Here is a 21137-nt window from a genome sequence, read left to right on the forward strand (position 1 = left end):
AGCCTGCTAGGTGTTTTCTCCAGTATTTGAAGAAACTCATGAGTTAGTTCTGAGTAGAGAAACAAAAAAGATGTTTTACATCTGATTCTGTAGTAAGCAGCTTTAACTTCTATAGCTTTTCTAGACTAACAGAATACTACTTCAGCAGCTTTTACTGCAGGCTACGCATGATTTGAATCATTATTTAATCAAAATCTTGTTTGTCAAGTGCTGAACAAATAAAGCTACAGTATTTCACTAAGACAGACCTCTGACCACCACACACATTCTGGAAAGCAGGTCCACATTTCCAATGTTATTCAGACACTTGCAGAGTCTGCATTTATTAGATGAAAGATTTTCTAGAGGAAACTGTACAAACAAAAGCACCTAATAACACACTTGTCACTCAGCTTAAGCATTTATTGTGTGAAGTTAAGAAGTTTAGACTTTAAAGAAAACGGTCTCAGTTATTCCACTGAAATTAAGGAACAACCAGTAACAGCTCTGAGCTAAATATCAGCCACCTAACCCTCTGAAGCACTATTTTAAACAATAGTTTTTGATTTGCGTTCAAAGCAAAGTAGCTGGCTGTGTTTAGAAGAAAAACCCTTTGAAAGTTGTGGCCACAAGGAAGGCTAGATCTCATACCTGTCAGCTTGCACAAAAAAATTACCTTCAACTGAAATTTAATTTTATTCATAAGCTTAAAAAAAAAAAAAAAAAAAAAATAGTGACAGAGTAGACCTACTGCAGGTCTAGAAGAACTGGCTTCTCCAGAACTCCGAAGCAAGTTAGGGCCCCAGAAATGATCCAGGAAATGGAACACCTGTCTTATGAAGACAGGCTGAGAGAGCTGGGGCTCTTCAGCCTGGAGAAGAGAAGGCTGTGAGGTGATCTGACAGCTGCCCTTCAGAATCTAAAGGGGAACTACAGGAAAGAAGGGGACAGACTCTTTAGCAGGGTCTGTGGTGACAGAACAAGGGGAAATGGCTTCAAGTTCAGATAGGGTAGGTTTAGATTAGATGTAAGGAAAAATCTTTTACGGCAAGGGTAATGAGGCACTGGAACTGCAAAACTGCCTCATCAATTTAATCCACTGTTGAGTCCCAATTACACACACCAGCTCCATAAATGCTTAAGAATTTAGTGGTGTCCACTGGGGGCTTACAGAACATCTTCCAAGATGTTAAAAACCACAGTGATGCCTGCTTACCACACACGCATAGCCAACAGCCAGATGAGAAGGCAGAGTAGTATTTCAAGCTACAGGTAACAACCTGAGGAGCCCCAGAACAAAAGCATTTGAACTCTCAGCTTCAAGTTCATTCTGGCTTTGTGCTTCACATAGCATCAGCTTAGATTTTCACTTTCAAACAATTCTGTCATTAAGAAATAAAAACTCAGCAGACATGAAAAGCAGGGCATGGGGAGCTATGGTCAGCCATATAACGCCAGCAGACATCTACCACTCCTCTGAAACAAGTTCTTCCATCTAGAACTACCAGCAAAGACCAAAATATTTGAGAACCCTAGAAACTACCACCTCTATAACAGGCTTTAAATTCAGACTCCACTGTAGTAAATGCAGTTCCTGTCTTTGGAACTTCATAATCCACAAACTAACAGGATAGCACGTTCAAACAAGAGAACACCATTTCTGCAAGAGTTTGAGATAATCACAGGTGATACCAAATTGTTAACACAGAATTACCTTTGTTAATTTGGCAATGTTATGTTATGACTTGAGAACAGTTGTCTCAGTGACAGGGAAACCAGAAATCTGAACACTGATACAGATAAAGTTATCGGAACTACATGGACTTGCACAGATGTCTGCCTGGTTTCCTTGCTCTGGAACACATTTAAAAGCAAAACTGTAACCTGCACCTACGAAAGGTACATGGAAATCCCAGCTCACAAGTTTAAATAAGATGGGCTTCAAAACCGTCTTCCTAAGTTCTTCCCTCTCCTATACCTTTGTCTTACCTGAAGATTCAGTATGTGAAATCAGTGAAATTTGTTTTGGAATTAAAGCCATGCTCTTACAATACTGTGCTACTATTTTTACAGCCACATTAATAAGCATTTGCAAGACGTGAAAAGGCAGCATTACTTACCATCTAGTAATTCCAGAGTAACTGAAGGATCTACATATTCCCACCAGTGTTTTCCATCAGTTGATACTGGAATCTCCCAGTTGGACCACTTGCAGGCCAAGTGAATGCACACACAAGCTATCACTGTAGGCTTGTATTGAAGACAGAACGTAGTAAGGTGAAGACTGTTGCACACAAATTTTGTAATGAGGAACCAAAGGAAATCAAACATGTAAAACAAGAAAACCAAACAAATCAGCCATTAACACACAGCTTAAGATCATTTGTCAAACAACAGCAGTTAAACAGCAGCAGTTCATGGAACATTTTTCTGTTTAAATTCTTAAGGTGCCTTACTGCCTTAGTAAAACAAAGGGCAAGGCATTTATCTGACAACGCTTAATTTGCTGTTCCTGTAAAAAGACCGGTTAATAGTAAATAAATTCACCACTTTTTTATATAAGCGCTAAAAAAGAAATTAGTGTAATATGGACCATTAAAATTATAACTACACTAAAGGAAAATACAGTTCATTATACAGTCTTTGATTTAGATGATTAGATGAAGATACCCAAAGTTTCACAGAGGCCAAGTGAATTACTTTTGAGCTTAGCTTTCACCATGCCTGAGTTTGCGGTACTTGTGAACTCAACTGCAGCTTCCAGCTGGCAGCAGCACAGAGGCTTCGGTTCAGCTTCACTGCTTCATTGCAGCTTAACAGCTACTTCAAATACAGAAATCTGCCCACTAAAGAACCACCAAGAAATGTTTGTCTGGAATAACTAACCAACCGGTAGATGTTACTTATACACTAGATCTATCTAGTATTATCCTAATAAAGTGCAATGTTGTCTTGCAAGAAATAAACTGCAGTCATCATGAAATCAACACTAAAGCCTACTCTCAAATTCTGTCTTTCTACAACAGCCTATCCATACACAGTCTCCATCTGGAATCAATTAACTTCAAATTTATGGAAGTACTTAAGTTTTAAAACACGTATTTAAGATTAAAGAGCTGTTTCTAAAAGGAAGAACACTGGATTACTTCTAGTCTATTTGAAATGAAAAAAAAAAAATAAAAAAAAATCAACCAGATGAAAAGACTTCAGGCCCACTACAATTTTATAAGTTAAGACTGGATCAACATATTTAAAGTTAAGAGAAAACTGCCATTAACTAGAAGTGTAAACTAAAAATAGTTTTGTACTTACCAAGATCCTCGAATTTCTAGGTTAAGTTTAGCTCTCTGTAATCTTTAGCTGCTATTCAGGCTACCAATTTTAGACTTATGCACTCACAATCGAGAAAATGTCATCAGAAAGCACCACTACACTTCTCATTGTGCATTTAACCCCTTTGTGCCATCAAGCCCTTGTACAATACACCGCACTGCAAACAGAAAGGTACCACCACTGTAGATGGCCCAGTCTCCTGTTGCAACAAGGGTAAGACACATGTAGGGGGCCCTGCAGTAAAGGAAGCTATAGTGTGCTACAACAGTGCAACAAAGAGGTTCAGGATAACAACCTGTTGGTAGCCATGAAATAGGATGTCTGTGCCAAATCCTTGCTTGCTGTAAGAAAAAGAAAAACAAAGTGGTTAAGGATCTATGCTAACTTATCAGGTTCATTCCAAAATTAAAAGTTTTTACCTTCCAAAAGCACCATTTACTATTTTCACAGAACTGACTTGAATTTAACTAGCTAGCCTTTTAAGTCTTTCCAAGGTACAAAAGTGTCCATTACATTCAGTAACTGGAGATGGACCAGACCTTTGGTCCACTGACTCTCCCTTCACTCAGCCCACAGAACTGTTTCCCTTTCCTTATCTACCCCACTAAAGCCTCATACATGAAAGCAGTCTTCTAGAAATACTTGACTCCCTCCCCCCACCCAAACAGCAGACTGCAGCAAGGCAGTCTATGAAAACCAAACGCTACAATGCAAGTTCTGCTCTTAGAGAGGAACACGACAGTATGGCTGGAGAACCCACCTCCCCCCATAAAATTGTAACACGTTTCTCCCCAGAACCTCAGAACACGGCTCCCAAGCTAGATGGTTAGAAAAACAAGCTTTCTGCTCCCTCTAATCAAGAGCACAATACTCGTATCATTTTCTTCCACACTTGTTAAACCTGTGTCAAAGCTTCCGATAAGTAGTAAACAACTGCATTTTTGTCAGAAAAAAATATGCAAGAGACTGCAACGTACCACAGACAAAAAGCCAATGACTTACACTGTTACAACCATCTAGCATTGACCCCTACCAGTGAAACCCCAGTGATCCTCACTCAAGTAAAAGAACTTACTGTAACATGTACATAATGGGATAGCTGGGCACAATGGTATTAACTGAAGATTGAATGCAGCCTTCATTGAATTCTTACTTTGACGCTATCACTTGAAATCAGTGCTACCTGCAGAAAGTGTATTGTTGAATTTTATGTCAAAGGGTATACTGTCACAAAACTTTATTTTAAATGATCTTTCGATTAAATTTGAGAAATACTGCAGTGGCCTTTAACATTTAATAAAAAAGAAGTGTATTAAAATCATGATTTAGCTATTTTTAATGATTGCCAAAGAGTATAAATCAGGTTTTTCTTCACGCTACGCAGATAGACAGTGCCATAATCTGAAAATAACATGGAAGGAACGAGGTAACAGGATCCATTCCTGCACACAAATTCTGCTAATCCATGATAATCAAAAGGCGAGCTACGTGACAGGGTTATACTATAATTAGTTTGCAAACTACAGTGGTAGTTTATGCCAGATAACCATGGAGTTCAACCTCTTCCACTCCCTTTCATAAAAAAAAAAAAAAAAAAAGTACAAGGCAATATTACCGAAAAGAAAAACTAAACTAAGATCATAAAAACAAATGAAAACACAGAATGGTTTAACAAGACTGAAACTGATGTCTCGCTCTTTGTTTTTCAAAGTAATGTCTGAAGGACCTTCAATAATTTCTACATTCTGGACAGTTACAGCATGTTGTAATTAAGGGACTGGACCAAGGGGCATCTCTACTCTTAGTGAAATGGCACTTTCAAAAAAGGAAGAAAAGCAGATGCCAGAAAACTTCTATTTAACATCAGCTTGAAAGTTGAGTAAATCAAAACACATACCTGGAAGAAAAGAATCACATCTTGAAACAAACATTTTTAGCCTCAATAAAAAAATTAATGCGATAAATACCTTACCTACACTACAAGCAGTATCGTACTTGTTTGAATGGATTTACAGCTAAATAACCAACACTGCCAAAATCAGAAGGAAGTTCAGCTCAATAATTAAAAGTCTCTGTAAAGACAAGGCACAATTGAAAACAACTGTCCCAAACTCTTCTCTTACATTTAGAGCAGTTCTTCTTCAGTACAGCCTGCCCACTAAAATTAAAACTAATAAATCCTGGTTTCTATATTTCCTTTATAGCAAAGTAGAAGAAAGTTCATTCCCGAAATCATATTAAGTACAGAGGTTAAAACAAGCCAGCACAGCTTGCCTGTTCAACTGGTAAGATGTAGGGCAGATGATTGATATCGGACATTAATAATCAGCTTCATATTTTTTCATTCAGGAGTGATTTAAAAAACTTACCCTGTCTCACCGCTGCAGAAGCAACTGTAAGGCAGGGGATTACTTAACCAAGATTTTGAAACAGGACTGGCTGTCTGATACAACTCCCAGAAACCTACTGACTCCAAGCAATTCCCAATGTGAAGCAAAAATGTTTTTTATTGGATATGGTCACACAGATAAACTGATGCAACTCCAAGATATTCTCATTCTTTTCTTCAACACTAAATTTAACTTTGATCTTGACATAATCATGAAAATGCAATTGCCAAGTTACCCTTGGGAGCACAGTGGCTGGGACCCTGAGAAAACGTGCAAGCATCCCCAGGAAAAAAAAAAGACCAGGGATAAGCCAATCAATATCAGAAGACTAGAAGGCTGCTGAAATAGTTGTGAGGGGAAAAAAAAAAATCCACAGGCCTCTGAATGGAGCTGTTGGCAGACACTTGTTTTATCTAAAAAGGACTGGAGAAGGCCATAGCGTAGGTCTTCAGGTCTGATCAGTCCTGGCAGCTTTATTTTTTGGAAGCTGCTAAACCTTGCGAACAGGCCTGTAAAAGACTGAGGTGAAAGTTCAGAATGTAAAAGTTGCCTGTAGCATGGCTTGAGTACAGCTCACATCTAAGATTTTTTCCACACCACTGTATTGAGATCTAAGTTGTCCTCAAATTGATCTCTTCTGCAGACTTCATAAGCCTGATTTAACCCCACTATGGTTTGCTTGAAGAACTTGACAGTGCAATTTCCACAGATGACTAGTAAGGATCATGGGAGTTCAAGATACCTTATAACCTGCAGAGTAGCGAGAACAATCTTAGAAATTCTTGTGATTCCATCTTCAGTTCCAAAAGAAGGTTGTGTATCAACACAAAAAAGGAATGATGGAAGACTTCCCAAGATGAAGATAAGGAGACAGATTTCTCCCTTCACCAGATGCAGCTAAGAACAGACTGAGTGTGTACCAGAGCTTAAGAGGACACTGTGATGGTCTTGGCTCTAGGGCAGTTTTACTGCTCAACTAGAATTCAAGCCAGTGAAGGTAGTTCGGCACAAATCAAAATGATTGATTTTATTTTTCTTCTTCCCTTTTTCTCTTCATCATTGGAGCATCCTTGGAGTGGGCACTGAAGCTTGCCTTTATGGATCCACTGTCCCAGATTCCTTAGAAGACCTGTGAGATCCTAAGGAATGATGGTCCTGTCTCCTCTTCTCAGTCTCTTGACACTGAGGAAGAATGGTGCAGAAGACAGACTGAGCCCAGACCCATCCTTGACTACTATACTGACTAAACCGTAAAGATGGAACAATTTTATGAACCCATGAAACTCGGAAAGCAAGAATAACATCTTACACCTAAACACCCTGATCAACATATACAAACACACACAAACCCAGTCACCCCTTACCAACAATAATCTATTTTGTCTACTATGACTTTCAAGAAGGGTTTCAATCTTGGGGCAAATCAAACTTTTCCTTTAGTTGTAAATTCAAGCAGATTAAGTTTATTAGCACCAGTTCCCACTTACTAGATCAGCTTCAAACAGTTTTTTTTTCCCTCTCTGGAGGGTCTTCTGACAAAGGACTTTGTTGGAACTTTTGAACCTCATCAACGGAATATAATTTTTTAAAGGAAACATCTTACAGATTAACACAGGTAACAGTGAGAGCATAAAGCATACCACTCTGGATGCAAGATAACAAAAAGTGATAGAGGGAATCAGGCATCTTCTTAGCTCCTTCATTAAGGAGCTTCATTCATTCATTGTTCAAGGAAACGTTGGATTGTTTGAGGAACAGTTGGATTTTGTGTTGAGGGACATGGTTTAGTGAGTACTATTGGTGATAGGAGGATGTTTGGACTGGATGATCTTGAAGGTCTTTTCCAACCTTGGTGATTCTGTGATTAAATGTAAGTTTTAGCCAGCTTTTCTGAGAGAGCAGGGCATTTTCTCCTGACATGATAATTCAGTGCACGCGTGCTGAGCCAAAAAGCCTCATTAAGTCACTCAGGACTTGTTAAGTCCTCAGCTAACTTTGCACCCTCTGACAGTTAAACAATCAGCCAAGTTATCTTCTTCCCTTCCCTCTCCTTTCAAAGATACTGTTGAAGGTTTTGATCATAATAATCTTGGATGAATTAATCTCCTTTAATGTAAGACAAACTTACTTTGCCTTCTGGAATAATTACCAGAACCGCATGAAGTAACCCTACATTGCTTTAACCTCTCGATCAATCTCTTCAGCATTGAGGGCTTACCACAGACAGTGGTTTTCAGTATACACTGAAAGCTTCAGGACTGGATATCCAAGTCTAGAACCTATCTACATTAAAGCAACACTGTCCCAGAAGTAGATATTAAGAGAGAAAACTCAAATCATATCACAGTATCACTGCCAGAAATCCATCTTTATCCACTCAATACAAACAGCTAAGATTCCACAGTAATTACTCTGAATTAACTTTCAAACATCACTACATTTTTCACATTTCATGTTTTAAATTTATGGATTTTTGCCATGTCTAAAAATTAGGTATTCAAGTCTCGCTTTCACAGCCCATACCACTCCGGGGGGGGGGGGGGGGGGGGGAATATGCTGACAAGAACTCTATTCATATATGTACACACACTAAGAAGCACACCTACCCAGCTCAGTAGCTTTTCAAGCAACAATTGTATTAAATTCATCTTGCACCAGTTCTTGAGGCGTGCAGACTTCCATTCCTCAGTGAAGTCCTCAGATTTCAAAATTTCATATCATTTTGAATTTTAAGTACTTTGTTAAGCTGCACTGACATTAAATACTAGCTTTAAATTTTAAAGTTTTAATCATAACATGTACCTTTAGTGCACCAACTGTTAGTACACAAAAGTGGCAGACAGCACACACAGGAAACAGCTGAACTGTAGAGCAGTATCCACCCCTGACTAAAGGAAATGAAGTTTACATAACAGTGACTGTAAGCTTCCATCAGACACACACACGAATGTGGAAGTCCTGAACTATTCACACTACTGCTTACCACTGCCTTCCTGCTCCCCCCAGACACTGAGATGAAGCACAGAGGCTCACACATATCAGTGACATGTGCTTACATTTATGTTGGCCAACAGCTAAGAAAACTCAAGGCAAAACCTTACAGAGCTGCCAATGCAATCTATTAAGACACTAGGTGCAATTATGCACTGAGTCACAATCAAATCTGGACAGAAAGCAAAGAATGCTGTAATACCCAAGATTGAGATAAAGCTACTTCGTATGCAAATAAGCTACATACAACACCAGCTCTCCTCAAATTCTAGTAAGCTACTTTACAGTGAGAAAGCAGCTTTTTTTTTTTCCTTTCAAAGAACAACCTTACTTCTAGAATCACTACAAAACAGGCCTAAGTCAACCTGGTTATGTTGTACCTACCCTTCTGATATTTCACAGGGGGAGGAAGACCTTTGAAGAACTTTAGCTATTCTTCACTGAGACAAGTTAATGACTAAAGGTCAGCAACTACAGTCTAATCATTTCCAAGCATTTCTTAAATTAAGGGACATGTTTTAAAGCAAAAAGCCTATTTTATGAGCCTTTTCAATTGATTCCCCAATACCCATCCCTTATAAGAAATTTTTTTTTTTTTTTTTTTTTTTTTTTTTAAGATCTGAAGGAAACAGACTTAGGAATTAAATGCGTGTCAAAACTCAACAAAAATACTGAAAAAAATTTCTAGCTGGAGTCTCATTCATGAGCTGCATGCAAGTTAGAGGATGCACAAAACAAAAGGTTAGGAGTTTGTTACCACCTAATCCAAATTAGTACGCTACTTTAGAAAAACAATTAGTCACATCGTTAAGTATTCACATGTGATAGCAGACTTGGTATGTACTCTGTATATCCCACAGCTTGTGAGGTTTGCTAAGGTTGAAAGCTAGCATTAGCCATTATTTAACACAAACTGTGAAACTACTTCAGAGTGAAAATCAACCCAGAATTTAGATTTCAACTAATAACTGCTTTGTAATTTGAGAAGACATGGAACAGATCACTCAATCAAATTTATTAAGCAAGCAAAAAATTCATAAAGGACAGAGAAGTGGACTCTTCAAACTCTAAATGTTAAGAGCAGGCTTTTAGGAACTAGCTTTAAACAAACTTTGGACAACATAGTAGATGATCATATTACACAAATAACATCTTCAAATTTCACTATAAAAGCAAAAAAAGAGCTTACACAAGAGGATATAAGCCACTGACCTCTCACTAATTGCGTGCATTTCACAACATCTGTGTGCGGATGTTCAATGGTAATCTCAAAACCTTAAGAGTTAAGAACATATTTTAGAACAACACATTTTCATCTGTAAAATACACAGAAAACTCTTCCTTTTCCCTAAGACCTAATACTTGCAAAACCTTCCCAACACAGATCACGGAACACTCTAAGTACCTTCTATTCTGCATCCTTTCATATTGTTGATGGTAAACAGTAGAGCCCTTCAAAGATCAATATTCCTGCATTACTCTCAAGTTCTGTATAGTGTCTGTGAAGCTACTGCATTTTTAAAGAACAACATAAGAACAGTTTCCAGTACATCTGTAAGTCAGCACAAGCTGTATCATGGACACTGAAATGTGTGCACATGCATGCACTTTACTCAATCATTTCTGGGACTAACAGACATGTTGCATCCATGAGATTACCAACTAAGACAATTTATAGGCCAGTCACTCCAGAAAGCTATCTTTGTTTATAGAGCTATTTTAAAAAATGGGTCACTACTATTAACTTTTTTTTTTTTTTTTTTTTTTTTTTTTTTAAATCACACACACTCAGTGGTATTCAAGTCAGTGTTCTCAGGCCTGCCAGCTTTGTCTTTATTGACATCACTTTAAAGCTAAAACAACTTCTTATCAGATTCTGGAATTACCTGAATCCATTAAACAGTAACAGTGAACATTTTGATGTTCAGAGGCAGTAACCCTACGCAATCACATTTTTCTATTAAAGACAAAACGGGGAAGAACATTTGGCATGAAGCTTTTACCATTTGCTTCAGAACACACACAGCTAACTTAGTACATGCTACCTCACATAAAGAAACATCAACACCATTATATTATTTTGACGGGTATACTTCTTTACTCCATCAAAAAACTATCCAAACATTTAAGAAGTACTGGTATAACATTTCTCTCCAGAATGAGCACAATATGGAACTAGACTCACAAGTTACATGCAAAAACTAGTGAAATTTTAATATACTAGCAGTGCATCAAAAAAAATTCTGCTACCTGGGTCCCATTACTGGTTCATGAGAAGCTGGCTGCACAAAAGGTATTTAGGAAGACATACCTAAAGTTTGAAGCATTATTGTTTCAAGTATAACCAGCTCTTGAGCTTGCTGAAGATATGCCTAAAACAAACAAGCAAACACGTCAAGACACAGGTATTTATTGTCTCGATATTTCAATTACACACTTCCTTTTTAACTAATAGGCATGATCAATATAAATTAAAGAGCACTACCCATGTCACAGGGCACTGACAACTCAGAATGCTTCGCTGTATCTATTAGTATGTTCTTGCAAGTTTAGTTATACCAGCTTAATCACCCTTCACAGTAAAGTTTCTTTACCCTGGATTTGATACTTGTAGCAGTTTTTTTTTTTTTTGGAGAGTGGGAGACATTAGACACATTGTGGAGGCTTGCCAGTGCAAACTAACTCAAGTATCTCTAAGGAGGTTATGACAAGTACATTAAAATACAGCTGGACATACCCAATTAGCCTTTGTCTGGGCTCAAATATGTATCTAATACAGCTCCGTGTGTCACTTCATGAACAGGGAGTATGGCAAATAGTTTTGATTGCCAGTTCAGACCCAGCAGGGCGTAACTAGCTCAGCCAGACCATTACACAGAGTAACTGATGCATTTCCCCCTTACTTGCTCATACACGTGGTTCTAAGAAGCATCATAAAAAGAAATAAAATTAAGCGAGAGCTGCACAAAGTCTGGCAAATGCCAGGAAGACCAAACGTACAGCAGAGATGACATCTGTACAGCATCCCTTAAAACACAGTGTAGAAAATGGCACACAGTAAGCCTCAGATTGAGCATTTCTTCATCAGCATCTTGATGTCTACATGAAGCACGAGACTTATAGAACCACACATGAAACCTCTTTAATGCCTTGTGTAGACTCCTACTATACCAGTCTTAGCAATAATACAAGTTCAAGGACTGTCATAACTCTGTCCAACTGTCATAACTCAAATATTCCAGTGCTCAATTAGCTTTATTAAGTAATACAAGAGATCTGTATTACTTAATAGTTCAAACAAGTTTTTTCTCATTTGTAGATAGCAATAATCCAGTCAAGACAATGCAGCAGCTCATGAGACAAAGCATCATCTGAATATCTTTAAATCATGACTTTGACCTACATCACACTTTGTATCCAGTTGTGGCTCATGAGGATGAAGACACGCATTTACTACTTTAATAACATGTTCCAGCTTCCGTGGCTGTTCTTCCACTTTCGCAGCCAAGAACAATGCCGTAGGAGATATAATCTGAAGAAGAAAAACACGTGTACTTTTTACAAATAGGACTTAAATTTTCAATGGAAAGTGTAAGCTAATAATTAGAAAAGGTTTAGACATTGAATTATTTGTTTTTAAGCAGTTCCAAAATCACGGAAGATGGTAAAAGTAACTCATCATGTTTAATCTGTAAGTGATGCAATCTTCCCAGGAGTAGCATAGCTTGTGAAAGGAGTAGCATAAAAGCTAAGTTGCATTATATTAAGTTATCTGAGGTCAACCTAATTCTAGCTCAACATAAAAAGAATAGATTTTGTCCAGTAGATTTAGTCACACCAGAACATACTTTTCAAGCTAAATACACTTGATGAGAAAGTTCATCTAAGTTCTAGCATAGTCATGAGCCATCACAGCACTTTTTCAGTAATAGTCAAAAAAGCTGAGATCAAGTTCTGATAGCATGTTTCTCCTAAAAAGCAAGCAACTTGGCAGAGAACTTTAAGAAGAACAGCTCACATAACTAACTATAGGTTATACGAATGCAAGTATAGTAAGCATAACATCACAGCGCAGCCACTGATTAAACAAAGAATTTTACTCCCAGAAATTTTTCTATATACCCAGCTGTATCTGGAGGGCAAAGCACAAAGACTCACAAAACACCAGTTATATCAAGCATTAGCAAAGACAAGTTGCAAATGAAGACAACAATTCTATAGAACTGTAGGTATCGTAAGTTGGCAGCAAACCACCAGTTGACAGTTCCGTATCACCTACAATGAAATGGAGTTTTCATGCCTAGCTGTCAGCTATAACGACTGATTTGTACACAAATACAGCTAACAACAAATGACTTAAAAGAATCATGGTCCTCTTTGTATGCAAAAGTTGCCCACATTAAATTCCAATTAAAAATGGCAGAAATCTTCATGTAGATATCAGCAGATTAGATCAATTAAAATTAAGCATTTATTCAGTAATTCAAAAATAGCTGTTTGATGAGTGTTTAATTAATGCACAGTGCTCATAGAGCAAATACTGGATTTCTATTTAATCACTCCATAAAACTAGAACTGAATGAGTTGAACCGTAGTCATACTTCCCCCTACATTTTTTCTTTGTAAGTAGCCCTTCGTTATGCAAAATGAAACATTTGGTTAAAAAAAAAAAAACTCCCAATATATAAAGGACTGCAATGAGCTGATCAGAACGGAACACGTAGTAATTACCTATAATGTTTAAGATGGCAAAAAGTACTCCCCTGACACATCTGAAAGTCTCCTCAAATCCCTCTGAAACGTCCACTTGGATCTTAAGTAAAACTTGTAAGTTGGCAGATTAAGGAAAAATTGACAATTGAAGAAAAGAAGGCAAGGTACCCTTTGAGGCACAGAAGCACATCAACCAAACAACCTAATACTCTTCAAAAAATCCACCAAAATCCACAAACAAACAAAACAAAAAGTCCCAGGGAGCAAGTTCTTTCACAGCTGAGACAAAACTCCATTTTCAAGAAACTTGTAATCTAACCCTTACAAATGAATGAAAAAAAGTCTCATGCCAAGCAGTACTGAGCAAAGCCACATTAACACTGTGATTTAAGATCCTGACTGTTTTTGAGAAATTTACACCCACATTGTTTGAAATAAAGACATGAAATTCTGGAAGAAATTCCTAGGATATACTAATTAACATATGTCTCAGTTAAGCTAGGGGACAAACCTTTAAATACAACATGCAGCTCCTACAACAGGGCCAGCCTAATAACAAGGATTATGGTCTCAGAAACAACCCTGACCCAAATTAGCAGAGGCCCAGCTATCCACAGAAACCCAAACTACTGAGAAGGAAATTGGAAATACTTAATAATAGAGTTGTAAAGAAACAAGTTTGGCAGCACACTGGACAAACATGACAAGGTATTCATGAGGACACCAGGCAGACTAACAGGCTCCATTTTTTAACTCAATGAAAAGACAGTGAGGCAGACTTCGATGGGCTGAAAACTGAAACTGCCGTGAAATCAGCACACTGGAGTCACTGAGAAAGAAAAAAAACCAAGTATGTGTATATGGAATTAGAAACAGGCTGGACAGTGGGAAGAAGCTTCAAAAGAAAATTCCCAGCTTTTCACGATGGTAGTTTTTGTTTTTAAACCAGCTATTTGCAGCAGTGCCTTACAGCTGGGGTGAAGAACAGCAGAAGCTGATTTTGCCTACGCAGCCAGCAAAAGCAATTGCGCTGTTGTTCCCTCACTCCTGCCTTACCATCCCCTCCAAGGATAACATTGTCCCTTGTTCTGGCATTCAGGCCTTCGTTTTTCTAGCTTTGCATAGAAGTTTAATTCAAATATATCCAAATTAAAAGTCTATTTCTACACAATTGGAAGTTTCCAAATTTACTTTTTTGAAAAATGCAACTACTAGAAGTTATTATGGAAATATTTACATTTCAGAGACATTCTTGAACCAAACCACCAAGAACTACACAACTAAGTTATCAGCAAACCCTCAGTCAATATTATTTTATGTCTGACTACAGTTAAGCTTTATTTGATTCTGAAGAAGGCCAGCACTTATCAGGGTATTTTGTAATTTACCAAGAGGTGTCACTTCTAGTCAGGAAGCCTCCTCACCAGGACCTTACAGAAAATGGTTCTGCAGGCTGATAAAAGTCAACCTGATTAACGGCTATTTAGCTCCGGTTCATCAGAATTCTACACACGCCACAATTATCTACTTACTTAAAGGAAGTGTTGGCTTCTGGCCAAAGAGTTTCAGGTCTTTGTCTTGGCTAGAACTAGGGCTCACTTTCCCAGTTTGGAGTAGGTCAGTACTTTTACATCCCTTGATTTGAGGAAAACAAAACCCTTATAAAGTTTTGGACTTGGCATGCGCAGTCTCCAGCAAAGAACACCTCGCCTTCTAAGTACGTAACTTCAAAATTACTCATTCAGCTTTCATTCACTTCTAACTCTTTGAAGTAGCAGAAAAAGTATCAAAGACATTTGACAAAGCTGTAAGATTCTTGTACACAAGCATCCCCATTTGACATAAAGCCAAATAACTTAAATTATCGCACAATCAAAATAAGATTTGAACAACATCTTCATTTGTGAAGTTACATCCCACTTTCCTGCTAGCTCAGAGAATAAGAACCCAAATGCCAAGGAAATAAAAACACAAAACATACAAGCCTCATTATGATGACAGCCAAGGGGCATTACACAGCAAGTTTCATTGGTAGAAGCGGTACAAGTCCTTTTCACAATAAATAGTACCAGACATTTTGTAAAGACAGTGTTGCTACAAGGAAGACATTTGGAATCTCAGAATACATCTCCAGTGGGTACACAGTTTTCTAAGAATTCCCTTTCCCTTCCCATGTCAATATTACCATGTTTTTAAACTTGATGTATTGTAGTTCAGACAATGAATGGGTCCAGTTTATGAGTCTATGATAGAGCTGCAAGTATCACTCTAAAAGTTGAGAGTTTTCACTTTTTTTTTTTTTTTTTTTAAAATCATTACCACCAGCAGCTTATATTCCATAAAAAGAACTAATGTATTAAAATGTAAGAGTAAAAACAACTCAAATGCTCAAAAACAGTCTCTCTAAAGTCTGGCTTGTATTATGAAAGTTCTGAGAACTTGCACAGCTGCAAAATCAATTATTTAATATTGCAGTTTGGATGGGGTACAGAAAACAGGAATGGAACAGAGGAGTGGGAAATAAAGAACCCCCGCAACCCCTGCACACTCAGCCACCTACCTTGTACTTCAGGAAAAATTCCTCCTGCAGTCTCTCTTTGGGCACTTTACTGTGTCCCACTGCGTGGTACAAAGAAAACTTGACATCATCAACCAGTTGTTTGGTATTCCACATGGCATTTAAGGATTAGATTTAAAAATACAACTATCATTTGGATGCCTTACCTCTCATCTCCAGCATACCACAGATTCTTCCCCCTTCTGTTCTTGAAATCACAGTGTACCGAATAATATGCTTCTATAAGTGGCATTTGCTATATAGCATCAGACAAAGTACTACAGGAAAATTAAAAATCTTCTGCAAGTACTATTTAAGATGTTTTAAGGTATCACTGTAACAGGCTCGTACTTTCTGTTCAAGCCAGCAAACTCTCCCACCCCCGATCTTAGCACTGACTACATTTATGCTCAGCAAACCAAAGTTGATACACTCCAGTTCACTGCTAACACAGAATAATTTGCACTACTGCTGAAATGCAATTTGCATGCTAGATTAGTAGTTAGCACACCTATTTCTGTTTACCAGCTTCAAGCAAGTTTCTACCAGCAGCTGGAGCACATCAACTTCACAGGGTCTCACCCTGCTGTGTATTCACTATTTGATGCTGGAATCACTGTAACTGAAAGTATGTTCTTTGAAGATGAACTGTAGTATTTGAAAAGTGACTTGCTAACCTGCAGCAATTCTCAAGAAACATGGGGTTTAGGTCTCTGGGGCAGTAAATGCAATATGTTCAGAATGGACTGGCCACACTGCTGTGTCCCACCCCTGGGGGCCTAGTGAATGAAAACACTTGTTAATTCTGCTCCCTACTCACAGACAATTCTCAAAATCCTGAAAGCGTGCAGGATTATTAAACAATAATTTATTATATTTAGGAAGAAACAACAGAATTAGCACATCTATTCAGTAAGCTACTTTCCATTACAAAACTTGCTTATTAAAACAATGAAGTGCATATGACATATTACATGTATCTGCACAACCCCACAATCATTCATAACAAACACTCCAGTGTTTATTACTCAGTGAAAAACATTAACCTACCAATAAAGCAAGAAAAGAGTCTAAATTTCATCCACTGGCAGATCATAACCAATTCCAACCGGTGGCTGTCTACATTCCTATCCTCTGCTTTCCTTCTTTCCACAGATAAATATCACTACATGCACACATGAAGAAACACAACTGATTCCCTCCATAGACCATTTTAGCTTGGTCTCAGCTTCAAGACTGACAGTACTTTATTACTTAACTTCCAAGGAGATTTGTTTCTTCTTGCAGCAGATAAACACTGTTAACTTTTTCAGCTTGCCAAGTACTCTGGAGATTTGATATTAAGTATTTATTACAGACCCCGGCTTTTGCTTTCTCTACAGAGAACCTGCCAGATGGTATGGCAATAAGAATTTTAAAAGCAGCTCATGTTGAGATCACCCCCTTCTCCCTAGAAGAATAGTGGGGAAAAAAATCTAACTTCTCCATCAACACACACAGAAAGCTACTGTCTGGCCTAATTAAGAACTAGTGAAAGTTATTCAACAGAAACCAGTACTTCCCTTTGCTAACTTACAGCGTACTAGCTTTTAACTTTCACTTGAATACTGTTACCTGAGATTACACATAACAATTTCTTCTCCTTTAACATGTGGAGTTCCAATGGCATTCAGCCATTTGATGGCTTACTTGTGAACTTTAAGTCTCAAAAATACGTCGTAAGGCTTGGTTTTCATCAGGAGGGCACTATGTATCCAAGTAGCACCATGCTTCCATTTCCAAGTGACCTGGCATTTTCTAGCATCTGGTGAAAACCAGAACACAGCAGCCTAAGCTTCTTGCTAGCTAAGTCTATCCTCAACTACTAGCTGGGAGGGCAAGCATTAATCCAGCTGTGTGACAACACAAGCCCTTGCTGGGGCACCTCTCCATTCCAAGCAACTACCTTGCTTACCAAGTCCACAAACAGCCAAGGAAAGCTCTGAAAGCAGCACCAGCTCCAGGTTACTGCTCCACTGGTAGCACCACACACAGAGGCAGAGAAGGAGAGGACAAGTCTTTCACTGCCTTCCCTTCATTAATTCAGAAACATTCCTAAAGGACATACTGATCCTTAAGGTCCCTTCCAACCCAAACCAGCCTATGATTCCATGACATTTAATTACAAAGCCTGTTGGAATTTATTTGCATGTGTGCTATTCTTGGTCTAAAATTAGAAAGCAGTTCTAGGAAAGTACCTTTTGATTGGTACATACATCAGTTCAACAGATATCTCTCTATCATTACATGAGCAAAACGTACATCACATATTTCTTCCTGTTCAAGTTTCTCAGACTGATGGAAGCTTATCTGAGGTTGTGCTTACAGTCTTAGCTATTATCCCCAAAACCTGTAACACTACAGTCTTGGTGCCAAGCCTGCTGCAGGAGTCTGAATTTACCACAAGCTTTGCACAAAAATAATTCCATACCTTTCTGAAGTGTGTCTATAGTCTGATATGCATGCCTTGCTCAATAAACACCAAACCAGACACCATGTGCTTAGCCAGTAACGACAGAAATGCAACATCAGACAAAGGATACCACTGCAACCTACTGTGATCGCTACCTGCCCGCATTTCAGACAGTGCCAATTTTGTAATGTTCTACCTCTGGCGAGACCAAGGTCTTCTCTGGCCTAGATCCTAACATCAGTCACACTCTGCATTTATTTCTTTCATCAAAAGAAGCCAAGGTCTGAGGAAAACCATCCTCGTCACTTAAAGACCTCCCACTATCGCCATTAACCATTCTGCAAAATCAGTACTAAGTCTTTAAAAAAAAACCAAAACAACACAAGAGAAGAAAGAAACCTAGAATACTATATTATTTTTTCTGATATCCGCATCTGATACTCCGGATGTAAAAAAAAAAAAAAGAAAATCTTTAAGTCTTCAAAACGGTATCTTAAAGTTCCATAGTTGCTTAAAGAAAAACACCCCACAAAAATAGTATTTTTCCTGAAGAATTTTGTTCTTCATACCACACACAAGTATTCAAACTCAGCATGCTTACTTCACTAGCTCAAACAGGACAGTCAGCATTTTCTTATGAACTCAGAAGATTTTTCTTGTCTAACACAACTTATTGTCAAACTACTCTAAGACAAAAGCGGCTAAGCACAGTTATATTAATTTTCAAGAGCAGAAACACAACCCCTGCAGACCCACGTATAACCGTATCACAGCTGGCAGACGCAGCACGCCAGCACTGCCACTCCATTCATTAATAGCGCTCCTACGAGCGCCAGCCAGATTCACACCACCGGGTGCATCCTGCACACACGTGAGGTGTCTGCTGATGGTGCCTTTGTTGTGAATTTCAGGGGCAGAAGACAAAAACGTAATTTCTACTCGATCAAGTAATTCGGACCTGAAGAGGAACGATCGCTGCCGGACCAAAAGCACTGACACAAAGCCAGAATGCCTACAAACACACCCAGCTCCACAACCCAGCCCAGGAATGGAGCACGTGTCAGCTTTACCGCCGAAATTACGTGCACGTGATTACCGCAAATAAAACCATACTTACATTTCGATTAAATTTCGTGAAGGAGTGATGCATATAGAACCTGTGCATGTAAACAATCGCGGTGTTTATCGTCAGCTGAGATCTGGAGCACCGAATGAAGGAAGCAGCAACGATAACAAACGGAGATGCTGTTTCTACACGCCGCCTCCAGCCGGGCGCGACAGCCTGCCCGGAGCCCCGCCAGACGGGCGGGCAGAAGCGCGGAGCGCCGCAGCACGGGCACAGCGGCGAGGGGAGAGCGGTGCGAACCGCCGGCTCAACTCGGGCACCTCGCTACCGGATCCCAGGCTTCGCTCCGCTTTGTTCGAAGCCAGAAGCGACGCTCAGAGCCCCGCGAGGCCGCGCCGACAAAGCTCGGCCCCTCCTCCCGCCGCGTCCCCGGGCCCGACCCCCGTCAGCGGGCAGCTCCCGCGGCTCCCGCACACGTGCGAGGAGGCCCTGCCGGCGGACAGCGGCAGATAGCGGCGGCTCGCGACCCCGGGCGCCCCGACCGGGCCCTTCCCTCCCCGCCCGGCCCCCGCCGCTCGGATACACGTTGAGGCGCTGGCCCATGTCTTGAATGAGGTTGGCCGCCTGCTGCCGGTACGAGAGCTCCTTGTCGGCCTCCACGCCGCAGCGCCGCGATGGCGTGTTCTCCAGCTGCTCGCGGCTGAAGAACCAGCGCGAGGCCGCCGAGGAGCCGCCGCCGCCCCGCGCCGAGGTGCCCGCGCCTGAGCCCGCCGCCGCCATGACACTTCCTCCCCCTCCTCCTCCTGCGGCCCCGCCCGCCGGCGGCAGCGCCGCGCCCGCTTCCTCCCCTCCGCCCTCCATGGCGGCTCTCGCGAGATAGGACGGCCCGCCGCCTATCTACTCTCGACCATAGAGTTCGGCAGCGCCGCGGCGAGAGCGTCGCCACGTTCGTGTGCGTTTGAGTGGTGGAGCGTCACGTGGCCTGCGAGAAATCATGGCTCCACGCGACACGCGTAGGCTGACCCCCCCAAGTGCGGCAGCTGCAACAGCTACGCAATCTCCGCAGCCGGCCCCTGCTAAAGAGCTGGTCTCTCTCTAGACTACGGAAATGACGTAGGCCCGCCCCTCTTCTCTGCTCGCTGCCCGGCGCTGATTGGCTCGGCCCTCCCCTCGCTCTCTCCGCCTGCCGGCGGTCGGCTCGCGCCGTGTGAGCGCGGGAACGTGAGAGGGCGCGCGGGGGGGAGGGGAGAGCGGCGGGACAGCCCGGGCCGGCAGCCCGCAGAGTTACGTGTGCTGCGGCCGGCGGGTGTACCGAACGGACGTTGAGCAGTTTGCACCGAGATAGTCTCAGTAGCGCTTGGGATCGCGGAGTCAGTCAGTATCCGGGGAACAGACAGGTACTGCTCAGCGCTTGGGGCTCCGGGAGAACGCGAACGGTGAATTGCGCTGGTTTAAGTGTGTGGAGAAATCTTATTTTCCTCTTAGGACCATTTAAGTGTCTATGAAAGTCAGTGCGCTACAGGAATGAGAGAGTTGCCATTCCCATCCTCTGGCACTGAATTAAGGCTTAATCTCCTAACGCAGATAGGGAGCTGAGAGCAGTGAAGAACTCCGTCCTCAGACGCACGGAAACAGCGCGGCTGTGCGCGGGAAATA

At 40.5% G+C, this 21137-nt stretch overlaps 1 protein-coding gene across 1 annotated transcript in view; it reads right to left on the bottom strand.

Annotated features, from left to right (window-relative positions):
• CCNT2 (cyclin T2) overlaps positions 1-20342 on the bottom strand; it is a gene marked incomplete at both ends in the record, with an annotated part of 21969 nt that extends 1627 nt beyond the window's left edge. The window contains 8 exons of the mRNA XM_079538871.1: positions 1-49; positions 2100-2263; positions 3608-3653; positions 9906-9968; positions 11005-11065; positions 12097-12225; positions 19533-19614; positions 20065-20342. The exon at positions 1-49 is cut by the window's left edge and continues 22 nt beyond it. Coding sequence (XP_079394997.1) covers positions 1-49; positions 2100-2263; positions 3608-3653; positions 9906-9968; positions 11005-11065; positions 12097-12225; positions 19533-19614; positions 20065-20342 — 872 coding nt within the window. The remainder of the gene's footprint in view (positions 50-2099; positions 2264-3607; positions 3654-9905; positions 9969-11004; positions 11066-12096; positions 12226-19532; positions 19615-20064) is intronic.
• Positions 20343-21137: the final 795 nt, after the last annotated feature.

The sequence above is a fragment of the Tetrao urogallus genome (genome assembly GCF_951394365.1).
Source record: "Tetrao urogallus genome assembly, chromosome: 8".
Lineage (NCBI taxonomy): Eukaryota > Metazoa > Chordata > Aves > Galliformes > Phasianidae > Tetrao > Tetrao urogallus.